Below are 16,013 nucleotides of genomic sequence, written 5' to 3' on the forward strand. Positions count from 1 at the left end.
ACAGTTGAGGTCTGTCTCTCATATGAGTTAGTAGGGGGTTTTGATAGTATAGTTCTAGAAACTTTTGCTGATATGCTCTGTACCTACTATTAACCACATACCAACTATGCTGATGCTAACCCTTATACAGCAGAGGAGTAAGTATGAGCAGGTAAGTCACAGAATTCAAATCTGGAATAATTAAAACACAGTCTCCCAGTGAGATGCAGGATACCTGCTCAGCAAGGGAAGCATTACATTTTCTCTTTCTGATGCCCCCAGCCAAAGCAGCATGAAGTAGCTCATCCTGCCTCCCTTCTTCCTGACAGATAGACTCCATTACCAGTCTACAGGATCAATCTTTCGTTGAAATTTTTCCAGAATAAACCTGCATCCATGTTTGCAAGTATTTGTCCCATGTATTCACAGGTAAAGAACTTTTATTATAATTAAACATTAAGTTTTAGTGTCACACAGTTGGAAAAATGTCTCAGAATGCCAAATTTGACCTATGTGTGGCCAGACACTAAGATTTTGCTTCGACCCAAAAATTTATTGACTTACATGAAAATATTCCATCTTAACATAGTACACATTGGTAGCATTTGAATACATATTTACAGATTTATTTGAACTTTTCTGAACTGCAATTCTACAACCGAGCAACATATCCATAAGTGTTTCATAAACTTTCAAACACTTACATATTTATACATATAGTTTTTGCATATATATATATAAAAAAATATTTTTGAGACTCAAGGACTGAGAATAGTCAAAAGGACATTATTGCTACATTTCCATATTTACAAAAACAATGCATAAACCCATTCAAAACACCAAGCCATTGCAAAATAAGATTCAAAAATCCCCAAATTATAAAAATATACATTTCAAGAACGAAAAACCCAAACCTCTTTCAGCTAAGTGTCTGTATAGTACCGAGACATCTATAATTATAACAACTAGCTTGTCTACAGTAGCTCTCAAAGCCAACACGTTACAAAAGAGCTTTTATAGCATTAAACTGAAAATGCTCAACAACAAGTATGCATAAGAGTGCCTCCAAACAACTGGCTAACTTTGGAAAGGTGCAACAGCCTAAGTATGTTCAGTGCAAATGGCTAATTTTTGACTTAACTCTGAAAGACAGCTTCCTGTAACAATAAACCAAATGCACAGTCATTGAAGCAGGGCGGTATTCAACATAACCCAAAATATACTACCAGTGTGTGTATTTATAATTACCTTGCATTTGGGCAGTTAGTACAGATTTAAATTGCATGTAAACTCAATCAAAATCCTGGCAAAGTATAAGTTACAGAGTGCTTAAGTGCATTGTAAATAAATAGGTACTCTGCTAGGACTCTGCCTCTGACAAATGCTTCTTTCAATGCCTTTACTAATTTCTAGGGGACAGAAACAAAAGAAGAAAATAACTAGCCCAATCCTAGGCTGAACAGGTACAGATCCAAAGCCTCACGTCTCAAACAAGAATGAAGGGATACGTTCTTTTATCCCTTCACAGCTAGGCTCTTTTTTATGATCTCTGGACTACAACAGAAAGATGAAACAACTCGGAGAGTGGGGAAATAGCCCTTTCCAGTTATCACTATCCAAGCCCGCCTGTGTGAAAGATTCACCTGGGTAGGACAAGATAAAGGGCCCCTAGGAGAGACATTTTTGCCTCTGCTCTTGCTTAGATAAGATGACTCATTAAACGGCCTCTCCTCCAGACACACCGTTTACTGAGAGCAGCCCTCCTCCTCTATTTTGACCAACATGGCAGGGCCCACCTATCTCTGGTGAACACTTTTGGATATAAGCAAAACAAGCATCCAAACCCTCGGGCTCTGAAAGCAAGGAGGTGTGGGAGTGGTTCAGGCTCTGTGGTGCAGTGACACCCTGTGATGGGCAGCTCCATCTGCCGCTGGTGGGGAATGGGCCAGTGGAAAGTAGCGCCTATATTTACAGAAACCTTGTGACTGGTCTGCAAGGCTGACAGTGTGGGTGGGAAATGAAGGTGAAGATCCATGTTCTTCTCCCCTCCTCTGGTTCAAACCCTAGAGCTCCCAGGAGGGTTTGCTACTGTGCAGACTAACTTTGGAAGGGTCGCGGTCCCTTCTCCTCTCTTGCCCAGATACATACAGCACCCTTGCTGGCCTCTATGATACTTGCCTGGGAAAGCTTCTCAGGCATGGCTGGATGTGGAAAGGGGTTTGCAAAGCCATCAGCTTAATATTCGTTTATTTCTTACATTTGCAAAACAAGATTAACTAGAAAATTACTGTAGGCCTTCCAGGCGTGGATCCAGAGAAGGATCACGGCAGATTTGGTTTGATATGCCATCATCTTATTCCACACCCTGGCTCAGGATTTCTTTTGTTGTTGTTTTTTTTTTTCTTCTTCAGATCTGGCTCTCTACTGCAAATACACACAATATAGCAAAATATATACAGCTTCAGTTAACATTGCAATGATGCGTGTAACCGTGCTCAGAAGATTGATTTTATGTGTAACAGTGTGTGGTAAAGGACAGTATTACAACAACGTTTCAGCTACACAGTGATAGTAGTGAGTAAAAGTAAGAGAAATTATTGAAGTTGTTCATCTCTCACCCCCTGCACAATACAGCTAATACATCTGGGCTCCTCTTCTTCCAGATGCCACTCAAACATCTTCGCGTACCAGGAGAGGCTGAGTAGATGAAGCACTACTACCCACCGAGTTAATCCTCACTGAGTGATCTGGAGCGTTTTCTTGACTGGAAGGTGGAGTTGAGAAGTTCGCGTAAACCTGCAGACACCAAAGACCAGTGTCAGTACTCCTCATGCATACCTGGAGAGCATTCCTTTGCTAGCCTTTTCTCGCTGTGTACTACACACCGCTGTGGAAAGGTTCCAGCTCAGGTGTTTCTTTGTAAATCTAAAGAGATTTTCAAAAGGTCTTGGGCTTAACTGCTCTTTTAGAGAATCAAGAACCTCAGTCTCAGTTATTAACAACACCACAGCTTCTAACTGCATGTCAAATTTCAACTGAGGTCAAGAAACGCAGCTCAGGCTGTTACTAAACTCCCTCAGAAACCTCACTAACACTTCCTTCATATTCTTGTTTTTGTTTTAGTAATGCCTGCACCTGCCAAAAATATGCTACAGGATGCAATCGAACACCAGCAGCTTTCAGTTTCCTCTTTTCTCAAATTGTCAGGAAGCCATGTATTCTGTGTCCAAACAAGGCATCCAGAAGGTAAAAAGGAGCTTTATTTTTAAACCAGGATTTAAACCTACTTCTTTAAACCCCAGTAGCACACAATGTTATTGTGAGAAAAAATCCAAGTTTCTCATGTGCCTCTAATTTTTCTTCGGACTGTTTTGTCCAGTTACACTCCCACAAAAAGGTTTTATTAGAGAATGATTGAAGCAGCAGCAAGTATGGTTTGACATGACATACCTCCAAGGTTATAAAAACAGAGCTAGGGGAAGCAAGAGAGAAGAGGCAGAAGAGCATGGAAAGCTCAACCCCTTAGTCCACAAAGATGTCTAATACAAACAAATGTGAGTATACTTTACATCTGAGATGTTTCCCAGACCAATAACATTTTTCATAGTTTAAAACGAATTTACAAAGTAAATCAAAATTGTTGTGCCAGGTCTATTTTGAGTGAGAAAGATCAACCATACTAACAGTCTACACCAGCTGGTACGTTTTAGGCATGGGCTGACAGCTACTGTCTAGTGGCACAATTAAACAGCAGTGAGTAGCCCAGATATCATTCCTACCACCCAAACTAACAGTGTAAAGCTATTTAAGTAATGCTGGAGAATTAATGAAGCACCCAGTTTTTTTGCTCTAGTGTAAAGTCTTGCTTGAAACTGCTTTGACTTCTGAAATCTGATGATCCATAACTCACCCGGGGGGCATTATCTGAAAGCTGCTGCTCTATCAGCTGCACGATTTGTTTGAATGTGGGTCTCTGTAAAGGATCAGCATCCCAGCAACTCTTCATTATGTCATACCTGCAAAGATAATGGAATTAAGTACCTCTCATGAGGAAGTCCTTAAAGCACCTATCTCATTTCCATCATTATTTCAAAGAAAAGTGTGACCCGGTCCCACCTTCTTTAAATGACATTTAAGAATAGAAATAGTGCTGATAACACCTGAGCTTGTGACAACAAAGGACTCAATACTCATCAGAGCCTCTGGACAGAACTTTCTTTGACAGCTTGCTAAGTGCCAACCATTTACAAAACAGAGGATTAGGGATGGCTCATATAGAAGATCAGTAGTCAGTCCTCTCACTGTCAGGAAGTACAGTGCAAATACAGATGCTGTACAGTCTGGTAGTACATCTCTATGTCTACTTTATCTGAACTAAAAATGTTTAATTATGTGATCTGTCAATAATTCATCAACATGGAGCAGATGCCATGACAAAGTGATCAGATGACACAACACGAGTGTATTTCATTGCTTGTAACAACACATGCATGTATTCTGCTACTTAGAGTACATGAATTATTTAAAACATGAAAAGAACTTAAACAAAAAAAGACAATGAGGCAGTGCAATAAGCCTTAAGGCAAGAATGGAAGCATCCCTTCCTTTGTGCCACTGCTTATGTTTGGTGATCAGAGGTGCTGGTTTCCCACTTACATTTCTGGTGGTGCACACTCAGGGCTGAACATTCTGTATCCCTCCTTGATCATTTTATAGAACTTGGAGTCCACAGGCATCCCTGGATAAGGGCTGCTTCCTGTTGAGAGAGCACATGAGCAACATGATTTCTGCATCTGCAATAAACAAAGATGAAATAGAAAACCCCTGAAGTACAGATCTTGAAGGAGCTTACCTAAAGAAAAGAGCTCCCAAAGCAATATCCCATAAGACCAGACATCACTCTCAAAGGTGTAGACACAATTGAAAATACTTTCAGGTGCCATCCACTTCACAGGAAGACGGGCCTTTCCAGGGAAAAGGGAATAAATTAAGACAATAGGCATAAGGAATACAAAATTTACAATACAAAATTAAGCTTTTCTACCTCTTACATGCTTTAAATGCTCATTAAATCAAGAAATCCAACCAATCTCAAGTATCCAACCAAAAACTGAAATCTCAGCAGTTTAGAGTCTCCAAGCGCTGCATGGTTATTGATCCATCTTTCTGCTAATCTACCAAACTCCTCCAGCTCCTTGCGCTCTCATTTTCTGTATACTGCATGATTCCTCCTGTCTTGTATGCAAAAGATGGCAGGAAGCCAGAGCAAAATAATATATATGACCATAGCATGGTTCCTTATGCAAACATGGAAGTCCACTTCCATAGACTGGTTACCATAGGCACACAGGTAAGATTAACCTAGTCAAGATGCTTCAGGCTTTAATAAACAGTTAAGACACCTGCTTTAGATCCTCAGTGTATCAGAAAATCACTAAATGAATATATATTGACACATATTTTGGGTGGGAGTGTTGATCTGCTGAAGGATAGGAAGGCTCTGCAGAGGGATCTGGAGAGGCTACATTGATGGACTGACGCCAACTGTGTGAGGTTCAACCAGGCAAAGTGCAGGGTCCTGCACTGGGGCCACGACAACCCCACACAACACTACAGGCCTGGGGAAAAGTGGCTGGAAAGCTGCTCAGCAGTAAAGGACCTGGGGGTGCTGACTGACGGCTGCTGAACATGATCCAGCTTGTGCCCAGGCAGCCAAGAAGGCCAGCAGCATCCTGGCCTGTATCAGCAATAGTGTAGCCAGCAGGGCCAGGGCAGTGATTATCCCCCTGTACTGGGCACCAGTGAGGTTGCACCTTGAATCCTGTGGTCAGCTCTGGGCCGCTCACTACAAGAGAGACATTGAGGGGCTAGAGCGGGTCCAGAGAAGGGCAACAAAGCTGATGAAGGGTCTGGAGCACAAGCCCGATAAGGAACAGCTGAGGAAACAGAGGTTGTTTAGTCTGGAGAAAAGGAAGCTCTGGGGGGACCTTATCAATCTCTGCAACCACCTGAAAGAGGTTGTAATCAGGTGGGGGTCAGTCTCTCCTCCCAAGTTAACAAGCAACACGACAGGAGGAAATGGGCCCAAGTTGTGACAGGAGAGGCTTGGACTGGGTATTAGGAAAACTTTCTTCATTGATGAAAGGGTTGACAAGCACTGGAACAGGCTGCCCTGGGAAGCGATGGAGTCACCATCCCTGGAGGTGTTTAAAACATGTTCAGATGTGACACTTAGAGACATGGTTTACTTGTGACCCTGACAGTGCTGGGTTTATGATTTGACTCAGTGATCTTAAAGATCTTTTCTAACCTAAAAAATTCTATGATTCTATGATTTTTCATAAATTTGTGTGGGGACAGACATCCCTTGGGAATGCCAACTGAAGCAGAGGAAAGGGCGCAGAAAGCCCTTTCTGTAGGAACCGGTCAGGCTTCTATCCTAAGCATTTGTCCTACTGTGGGAGAAACCTGTTAAGTGGTCTTGCAACGATACGTCAAAAGTTACATTTCAGCCATACTATTGAGATGAATTTGCCATGGGCTGCCTCACCAGACAGTCAACCAGAGTTGTTTATTTCCTGAACAACACAGACAGCAAACACTCTTCCTGGGCAAGCCCCCAGCTGCTGTCATCAGCATTGCCTCCCAGCAGTATCGACAACCGGCAATGCCCCAGCACTCCTCATCTGCTTTAAGATCAGGCCAGATGCAACTGGATGCCTCCTGCAGCCACTGCTTCCTCTCTCCCTCCCCAGGCAGCTGCAGCCTATCCTCCTCTGACCCTTTCAGGCTATGGAATCAAAGAAAACCATGGCTTTTTGCCTCCCACTATGCCCTAATCAATAAATTCACACTTCAGAATCCAGTTTCCATTGTCTGAGTGATGTGTTACAGCACAGAAGAGGATGCAAGCCCCAGATATATAGGTATTTTAAAAATGAACCATTTCAGTAATGCACAAACGTAGTAATGCCAAGAGAAAACAAGTTTCAAAATAATTATATTGAAGATTGGGCTACCAGCATATTCTAATGGCAAAACTTAGAATTATTCACACAGCTATAACTTTCAGTACATTCAGATGTACCAGAAAGACTTGGCGTTATATTGGTGCAACAAATCCTCTCCTCCACTACAACAAGCATTTAGACACCAGCATGTTTTTTTCCAGTATAACAACACACACATACCAAGGGTTTTGTCAGCACACACATCTACATCAGGAATTGCCCCTGCTAACATTTCTGACCAGCATGGATATATACCAGAATTCGGAAATCTAGATTTCCATGTAAGAAAGACTTTTATTTGCATGTCAAGACAACAAGAACTCCCCAAACTTAAAACAGGTGGCTTAAGTATCATATATACTTACATTTCCCTTGACCACATAATTGGAGTCATTCCTTATGTCTCTTGCCAGGCCAAAGTCACAGATTTTTGTTATTCGACCATGAGTTAGAAGAATATTTCTTGCAGCCAAATCCCTGTGAATGCACTAAATAACAAACAAACAAAGCTATTTTATAACATCTCAACAGGCTGTTGCTTGGGTTATATGTACACTCATCTATTCGACTTACTGCATTATACATTTTATGGTAAGCTGAAAGTCATAACGAAGCCATGTGACAATAAGCTTACTCAGATGATTAAACATTCTGGTGTAGTAAGTATCTTTACTATCATGACATTGATCCACATAGCTAAGGTTGTCCATGCATTTATTTTAGAAAAGAGCATTTGCAGTCACTTTCAGTTTTCTACTGTTTCACATTTGCAGCTCAAGTTTCATATACTTCTTCTTTGACATTTTATCAAGAATAATCACTGCCTTGTTTCCTAACACTGGACAAATAAGGGGAAAATGTGTTTTTTTTTTCTAAAATAATTCCAGTCTTCCATTAATAACTATTGTGGTTGAGGGAAAAGTGCTAAAAAGATGAAAATAGGGAAAATTATGGTAGTAACTCAAAGCCAACAGCTTGGAAACTGAATCCCATTTCAGAAATACTCCTCTGGAAGATCTGAATTATTAAGTACCTATGAGATCTTTATAAGCAGACCTAAGCATTTGAAAATACCGTAAATTTTCACATGCCAGTATCTTTCAGTGTATAGTCATGTGTTCAGTGACCTTGCTAACTTATATTTCCATTTTCTGGAATACATTTCCCAAGCTCCAGATGGGTGCTTGAGTTTTCCATGAGTTGTGTTCCTTTGTATGCAGCTGTGGAAGCCATGTGCATTTGTTAAGAGAACGGAGGCAGGTCCCTAACAAAATTATCTCTTTTTCCATCTGGAAAGGCGAGTGTTAAGCTCCTGATGGTATATAGCATGCAGGCAAAAGCTGCCTAGAGAATACCTGAAGATGGTTCAATTTTTCTTTTTTCCTTGAAATATGAAACTTCAGGAATTCCCTACAAAAAATTACTTAAAATATCAAGAGTTATGCAAATCGAACTCAGAAAATAACTGCAGGTTGCATAAACCCCTTAATCTCTGCCCCTTCTGCAGGCTTACACGAGGAACTATTTTTTATGACAGTTATTGTCTCAGGGGACTCTCATTCACCTCCCAGTCCAACATATTCTGCACTTTGTATATGTAAAGGTGAGAGCATAACTGCACTGTAGCAGTAAAGTGAAGGAATGGTCAAGCATCCAGCATGTCTCTGCCTTGTTCAGTTTGCCCTGAATAAAGACTCTGTCTGTTGGAGGAAGCCCTGTCTTGTGATTAAGTCACCACATGCTTAATAAGGGAATTATTTCCCCATGACAGACTCTCATCCCAGCTCCTGCACAGAGGCACTTTTATGCGTCAGAGCCTTGATACACAAGCAAGTTGCAAAAGAGCAGCTGGGTACTCTGCGCTGCTGATCTGCATGGACCCTCCCTCCCTGAGGGTGTGAGGCAATCTGAGGCATCTTATCCATCAGCCCACACTACTCTGCATTTACTAGCTGGAGCTAGGAGTGTATATGTACGCTATGACTGAAGAGGTCCAAGCACAACAACGTGTTAGCACAGTGGAACTTAATTCTGTGATAAAGCTGTTTATTCTGCACTGCCAAAGCAATATTGCTCATTATTTCCCAACCTCAAGTTCAGGTGGTGTTACGTTCATTATTGCCTTTGCTACTCAATGCCACACTGTCTGTTTGTATCAATGGAAAAGCTATAGAGAAAAGAGTCCCCAGGAATGATGCATACCGAATTCTGGGGCTATTCTATAGGAAGAAGGAAGTGCAGCAGGAGGGCCAGGAGACTTCCTTGGATGGATAAGGAGCTCCTGAGGAAAATTCAAATGAAAAAAGAGGCTTATAATAAGTGGAAGCAAGGACAGGTGGCCTGGGAAGAGTACAGGGATGTTGCCCGGGAAGCTAGGGACCAGGTTAGGAAAGCTAAGGCCCAGTTAGAATTAAACTTGGCTAGAGGTATTAAGGATAACAGGAAGGGATTCTACAGGTACATAGCAAATAAAAAACAGACTAGGGAGAATGTAGGCTCCCTCAGGAAGCTCTTGGGAGAACTGGCTACACAGGATTTGGAGAAGGCTGAGGTTCTGAATGACTTCTTTGCCTCGTTCTTCACTGGCAAAGGCTCTGACCACACCACCCAAGTCTTGGAAGGCAGATGCAGGGACTGTGAGAATGAAGACCTTGCGCCCACTGTAGGAGAGGAACTGGTTTGAGACCATCTTAAAAATCTGAACATGCACAAGTCCGTGGGTCCTGATGAGATCCATCGGCAGGTCCTGAAGAGGAGCTGAGTGCAAATGAAGTTGTAAGCCACTGTCCATCATATTTGAGAAATCATGGCAGTCAGGTGAAGTTCCCGATGACTGGAAAAAGGGAAATATAACCCCCATTTTCAAGAAGGGGAAAAATGGATGACCCAGGGAATTACAGACCAGTCAGTCTCACCTCTGTGCCTGGCAAAATCTTGGAGCAGATTCTCCTGGATGGCATGCTAAGGTACATGAAAATCAACAAGGTGCTTGGTGACAGCCAGCATGGCTTCACTAAGGGGAAATCCTGCCTGACCAATTTGGTGGCCTTCTGTGATGGGGCTACAGAACTGATGGACAGGGGTAGAGCAGCTGATGTCGTCTACCTGGACTTGTGTAAAGCATTCAACACTGTCCCACATGACATCCTTGTCTCTAAATTGGAGAGACATCAATTTGATGGATGGACCACTCGGTGGATAAAGAACTGGCTGGATGGCCGCACACAAAGAGTTGTGATCAATGGCTCAATGTCCGGCTGGAGACCAGTAACGAGTGGTGTCCCTCAGGGATCGGTGTTGGTACCGCTCTTGTTCAACATCTTCGTCACTGACATGGACAGTGGGATTGAGTGCGCCCTCAGCAAGTTTGCCAATGACACCAAGCTGTGTGGTTCGGTTGATACGCTGCAGGGAAGGAATGCCATCCAGAGGGACCTCGACACGCTTGTGAGGTGGGCTGATGCCAACCTCATGAAGTTTAACCATGCCAAGTGCAAGGTCCTACACCTGGGTCGGAGCAATCCCAGGCACAGCTACAGGTTGGGCAGGGAAGAGATTCAGAGCAGCCCTAAAGAGAAGGACTTGGGGGTGTTGGTGATGAGAAAATGAACATGAGCCAGCTTCAGTGTGCGCATGCAGCCCAGAAAGCCAACCGTATCCTGGGCTGCATCAAAAGCAGCGTGACCAGCAGGTCGAAGGAGGTGATCCTGCCCCTCTACTCTGCTCTCATGAGACCTCAGCTGGAGTATTGTGTGCAGTTCTGGTGTCCTCAACATCAAAAGGACACGGAACTGTTGGAACAAGTCCAGAGAAGGGCCACAAGAATGATCGGGGGCTGGAGCACCTCCCGTATGAAGATGATAGGCTGAGAAAGTTGGGGCTGTTAAGCCTGGAGAAGAGAAGGCTGCGTGGAGACCTCATAGCAGCCTTCCAGTATCTGAAGGGGGCCTATAGGGATGCTGGAGAGGGACTCTTCATTAGAGACTGTAGTGACAGGACGAGGGGTAACGGGTTAAAACTTAAACAGGGGAAGTTTAGGTTGGATATAAGGAGGAAATTCTTTCCTGTTAGGGTGGTGAGGCACTGGAATGGGTTGCCCAGGGAGGTTGTGAATGCTCCATCCCTGCCACTGTTCAAGACCAGGTTGGACGAGGCCTTGGGTGATATGATTTAGCGTGAGGTGTCCCTGCCCATGGCAGGGGGGTTGGAACTAGATGATCTAAAGTTCCTTTCCAACCCTAACGATTCTATGATTCTATGATTCTAAGATAAGAACAAATAAAGAATATGTGTGCTAAGCAGTGGATGTCCTGCATACTGAAGGACAGAGGAGCCTGACGAAAACCATTAAAATCTGTAATATGAGTTTGCCTGTAGGCCTGTTTTGAAGCTGTTAATAGGTGAAAATTAAACCAAAGGGTTTGGAAGGAGGAACAGTAGGGGGAAAAACAAGTCCAAAAGCAAGTTTTAATGGGGACTTCCTCTGGAGCAGAATTAGACCCACATTTTCCACTGTTAACACAGGATCCTAGAATTATATTATTTTTGTCAAACTGCATGTTTGGTTTTGCTCTTTATCCTAGGTGCAACTGTATTACCCTGTGTCTCCATTAGTTACAGTGTTTATACGTTGAATGGCATTTTTCCAATATAATGTAAGAACAACCACTAGAACAAAACAACTATGCTGTGCTTAAATCCCTTTCTGTTCTGCAATACCTCCCCTATGAAACCCAAAGAAATGCCTATTATGTTCAGTGTAGCCTGTGAAGATTCTTTGTGGGTCTCTAGGCTGGTTTTATCTTTCCAGAAATTAAAAACCAAGATATATCCTGTACATTTCACCATACTGCTAAAAAAAAACCAAAAAGCACACAGTGTGATACCTCTCCTGTTTAAGGAAGTATTCTGCATGAGAGGAGTAGCAAGTGCAGTGCTGTTTAGAACTAATGCAGACAGTTGCAAAACTGTCTCCATAGAGTTGTTTATTGTGTAAATTCTCCAGCAGAGAATGAATCTTAAACTCTCAAGATTTAATTGCTCTTCTGAAGGAGTCCACACGTTGGGTTTCCATTTTTTTCCTGAATTCCCTTTAATTCCCATACACCAAAGAAGACTGAAGAAATAACTCCTTAAGGTTTCCATTCACTGCCTCCAAAGTCATCAGGAGTTTTGCGTGCTCCAGGAAAGAAGGAAGGGCTGGAGATGAAACTCGTAAAAGGCACCAACCCAGTTCAGCAGGGTTCAGCTGTACCTGCCATCTCCCAGCACGTGACATGATTAATCAGTGGAGTCTTGGGGTGCAGCAAACATACTACACTACAATTCCTACCTTCTGTCTCTTCTCTTGACATTTCTGTGACTAGTTTCTGTTCATGAGCAAGGCCACCGATTGTACTAGCCTGAACCGTGGATGTCCAATAGCATTGCTTGACATTGACTACTGTGCACCCTGTATTCTGTTTTATGGGATATAAACCTCCACTTTCAGCCAATGAGCACAGTACAGAACTCCAACACTAGCCAAAGCCGTAGGTACATGAAAGAGCATGTCAGTTTGCAGTGCTTGTTGAAAAGAACACAGAAATATTGAGCATTTAAACACACGGATCACATTAAAACACTGAAAGTGATGCTAGAGGACATCAGAAATCTACTGGTTCAGTCCAGCTCTGAAAAATTCTTAACTTACATTTTTGGAGGCAAGGAAGCTCATGCCCTTTGCCACCTGGTAAGAAAAGCTTAGCAAATCTTCAACATCTAGAGCAAGTTCATCATCTTCTGACACAGAAAGAGTAACATCCTTATCAGTGTAGGATCCTAGACAATATAAACAACAGCTTTTGAGTGGAGCAAGTGTAATGATTTAGAAACAGAGTTGTCTTAATGTTAAATAAAACAGTGATCTAAATAAGTACCAGACTAGAGTCACATAAATAGCCTATCATCAAAAAGCAGAAAATAATTCTGATACTCCATTTAAATGTGGAGAAACACAAGACACTGTAATTCAGCACACTGTTCTTTCTCAAGCCTTCTCATATCAATTAATGAGTTTTAATTGTCCTTGTCTGTGAGAGAAAAGTCTGATAAAACTGAAAAAATCCATGAAGCCCCTCTCTCGGCATGCCCACAGGCAAAAAGAGAATTCCTTATCAGTGTACTTACCAGACTTCGCTGGTCTTTTTTTATCAGGTTTTGGTGGGACTGCGTATGACACTCCTGGTTTCATGTCCATGTACTCATTGGCAACATCACTGTAGAGGCAGGAGATGAAATGAAACATAGTTTAGTGAAAAAGGTCCCAAAAGGCATTCAAACAAAAAGCCAAGGTTACTCCAACCTTCTGAATATAATGCTTTACAAACAATCGGTAGATTGGAAACTCGTGGGTGTGTAAAAAAGATGCGGAAAGGCCTGTACAGTTTCTCAGTATAGCTAATGATACATCTCAAAGTTTGGAGTTTGGCTCAGGTGAGCAAACAAAACCTTTCGTACATACACTGTTTATACAGACTTCACTCTCTATAAATTAACATCCAGATGTTTCACAGGATTTGCTAGTGCTTCCTTCTTCTGCTTAGGCCAATTTCTACCAGAATATTTCAGCAACTCAAGTGGCAATTGAAATGCAGAAGACAAATGGTAAAAAATGTTAAATTCAGAGATCCTCAAGTACCATAGAGGATCCACATATATTTTGAAGAAGTCGAGGCTTGGGACAGCCATCTGCTACATTTTTTTAAGTTTTCTTACTTCTATATATAATTCAAATGTACAGATTTTCATCCTATATGGTTTATAAATACACAGTTGGGCACCTTTAGAAATTATGGATGTACTTTGGAATTTTTCACTTCATTGCCATTAGAACTCATACACATAGCCCTTCCTTAGCCTGAAATATCTGTTTAGTTTATGAACAATAAATGCAGCCACAGAGCTAACATGGAAAGGAGTAATGAGATTACCAATAGTTTCAGTCACCACCAGAAACACATCTGATCCATTTAGCAGCTGCAACTTTACAGTAAATACTAATATGAGAATTTGGTAAATACTCTGCTGTTTATACCTCAACTTGCAAATTGGCTCAGTGAGGTTCTTTCACTGAAAAGAGGACACACCTCCAATGGCAACTCACAGCTTTATATTCATCACCTCAATAGTCCCAACCTCTCTGGGTCATTACCAGCCATCCATGGCACAAACAGCTTCATCAGTACTACAGCTTAATGGGACAAAGGACTTTACCACCTCTTAAGGGTCTGCCTAGTTCTTTTGTGTCTGCCAAAACAAAGCAATGGTCCCACTGGGGTAATAAACAGGCTAAAAATAAAAATGGGCAGGTATTGCAACAGCCCCTCAGTTTTGGCAAATTATATCTCCCCTCACTTTGCAAAGGGAAGGAGTGAGCAGGAAATCTGCTTGGAAACGTACTTGGAAAGAGCTCTGGGCTGGTATCTAAAACTGAGTGTTAAAAATACACAGATGAAGTAAATGGAAAAAAAAACAAAGTACAAGAGCAATCTCAGAATCGTGACACAGACCGTGTCAACGCAAAATCTAGTGAGCTGTATTGGTGGCAGCTTGCCTCTAATACTGTAATGGGCTGATTTTGTAAGAAGTCATTTCTGAAGGCAGGGACTTAGGAGAACTCAGAGTATTAACACCCCAACACTGGGGGAATTGTCATTCAAGCTGCTAAATGAGCACTGCCAATGTTTAACAGGAACGATAAACACAAATACTTACAAAGACTGGAGCCAAGGAGTTGCATGAAATAACTACAGGAAATGTGATAAAGTAAAACAGAGAGTGTGTACAATCAATCGTGCTCTGTTAGAATAAACCACCCACTGTACAAATCGTCTCTTTAATTAAATTGTTTCCTTGCCCAGCAAAGATTCTTCAAAGCCAGCTGCATGGAAGGTTTCTCCACATCTCTTACCCCTAATAAACTTTGTTATCATCTCCTCCTTCTCAATCTTCTAAAAACACAAGGACATTTCAGCAGATCATACTTACGCTGCAGGCTCTGCCTGATGCAAAAGGTTCTCGTAAACTGCTGTTTCTGTGTGTTCTTCATGTTTTGGACAAATAAATGAATCTCGTTTCCGTCTCAGAAAATTTAAAAGATCACCATAGCAGCAATATTCTGTGATGACTAGAGTGGGACCTGCAGATGCACATGAGGTTTAGAAAGTAGGTGAGTATTGTTTCTAAAGCAGAAAGCCTTACATAAAGATATCATTCAGCCAAGTGCACAAGCTGGGTTATTAAAAATCACACTGCCTAGCACTGTCTAGACTTGAGAAGTTACAGAAAAGTAACACAGCATCTTCTTCTTTCACCGATCAGCAACTATGGTCCAGCTAAAGCTGCGTTGCTCCCAATTAATTTGCCTCCACCCCCCTTCAATAGCATTGCATTGTACAAAGATTAAACAAATAAGGTCTTTTTCTCTTTCTTCATGTGATAATGTTTCTGGCCAGACACATCTGTCTGATTTTGCTCACTTCCTGACGGAAGTTATTTGTTCCAAACGTTAGAGTAATTCAAGCTTCATACATTAATCCTTTTGATTCACTTCTGTTTACAGTAGAGCTTCACACTCCTTCAGTAATGTTTTGGAAATGATGTAGGGTGTTATATTCTGCAGTATAATAGGAAAAAATCATTCAAACAGAACAGCCTGCTGTGACAGAAAGCTACATTGCACAAGGTCTTAGAATATTAAAATGAAATCAGAAAGGAGAATCAAGTCATCTCCAGCACGGATGTTTATAGATCAAATATATGTTTTCTGAGTGAATGACTCCAGCTATAGCCCTTGAATGCGTAATTGCACTGCGTGTTATTTCATCTGTAAGGTTATTCTCCACCACCGTTTCCTAACCTCACTAGTTTATTTCCATTTTTCTGCAGTTAAAAATTACAGCTTTCATAGTAGCAAATGCAGTGTTTGTGGTGTGATTTTCTTACAGATGATGTGTATTTTCATCTAAGACAGACACACACTCA

At 41.8% G+C, this 16,013-nt stretch overlaps 1 protein-coding gene across 2 annotated transcripts in view; it reads right to left on the reverse strand.

The window, feature by feature from the left end:
* Positions 1–589: 589 nt before the first annotated feature.
* Positions 590–16,013, reverse strand: part of KIT (KIT proto-oncogene, receptor tyrosine kinase) — a 57,539-nt gene continuing 42,115 nt past the window's right edge. Inside the window, exons 14-22 of one of the 2 annotated variants that reach the window (XM_062604228.1) lie at positions 15,018–15,168; positions 13,158–13,246; positions 12,682–12,809; positions 7,355–7,477; positions 4,832–4,943; positions 4,636–4,735; positions 3,890–3,995; positions 2,668–2,775; positions 590–2,403 (exon numbers count right to left, since the gene is read on the reverse strand). In XM_062604228.1, the coding sequence (XP_062460212.1) occupies positions 2,401–2,403; positions 2,668–2,775; positions 3,890–3,995; positions 4,636–4,735; positions 4,832–4,943; positions 7,355–7,477; positions 12,682–12,809; positions 13,158–13,246; positions 15,018–15,168 (920 nt within the window). In that variant the 3' untranslated portion in view covers positions 590–2,400. Of the gene's footprint in view, positions 2,776–3,889; positions 3,996–4,635; positions 4,736–4,831; positions 4,944–7,354; positions 7,478–12,681; positions 12,810–13,157; positions 13,247–15,017; positions 15,169–16,013 lie in introns of both variants that reach the window. The other variant, XM_062604150.1, reaches the window with a different exon arrangement.

Source organism: Pezoporus occidentalis, unplaced genomic scaffold, assembly GCF_034315485.1.
Source record: "Pezoporus occidentalis ecotype Australia unplaced genomic scaffold, CSIRO_AGI_Poc_V1 ctg1, whole genome shotgun sequence".
In the NCBI taxonomy this organism is placed as follows: domain Eukaryota; kingdom Metazoa; phylum Chordata; class Aves; order Psittaciformes; family Psittacidae; genus Pezoporus; species Pezoporus occidentalis.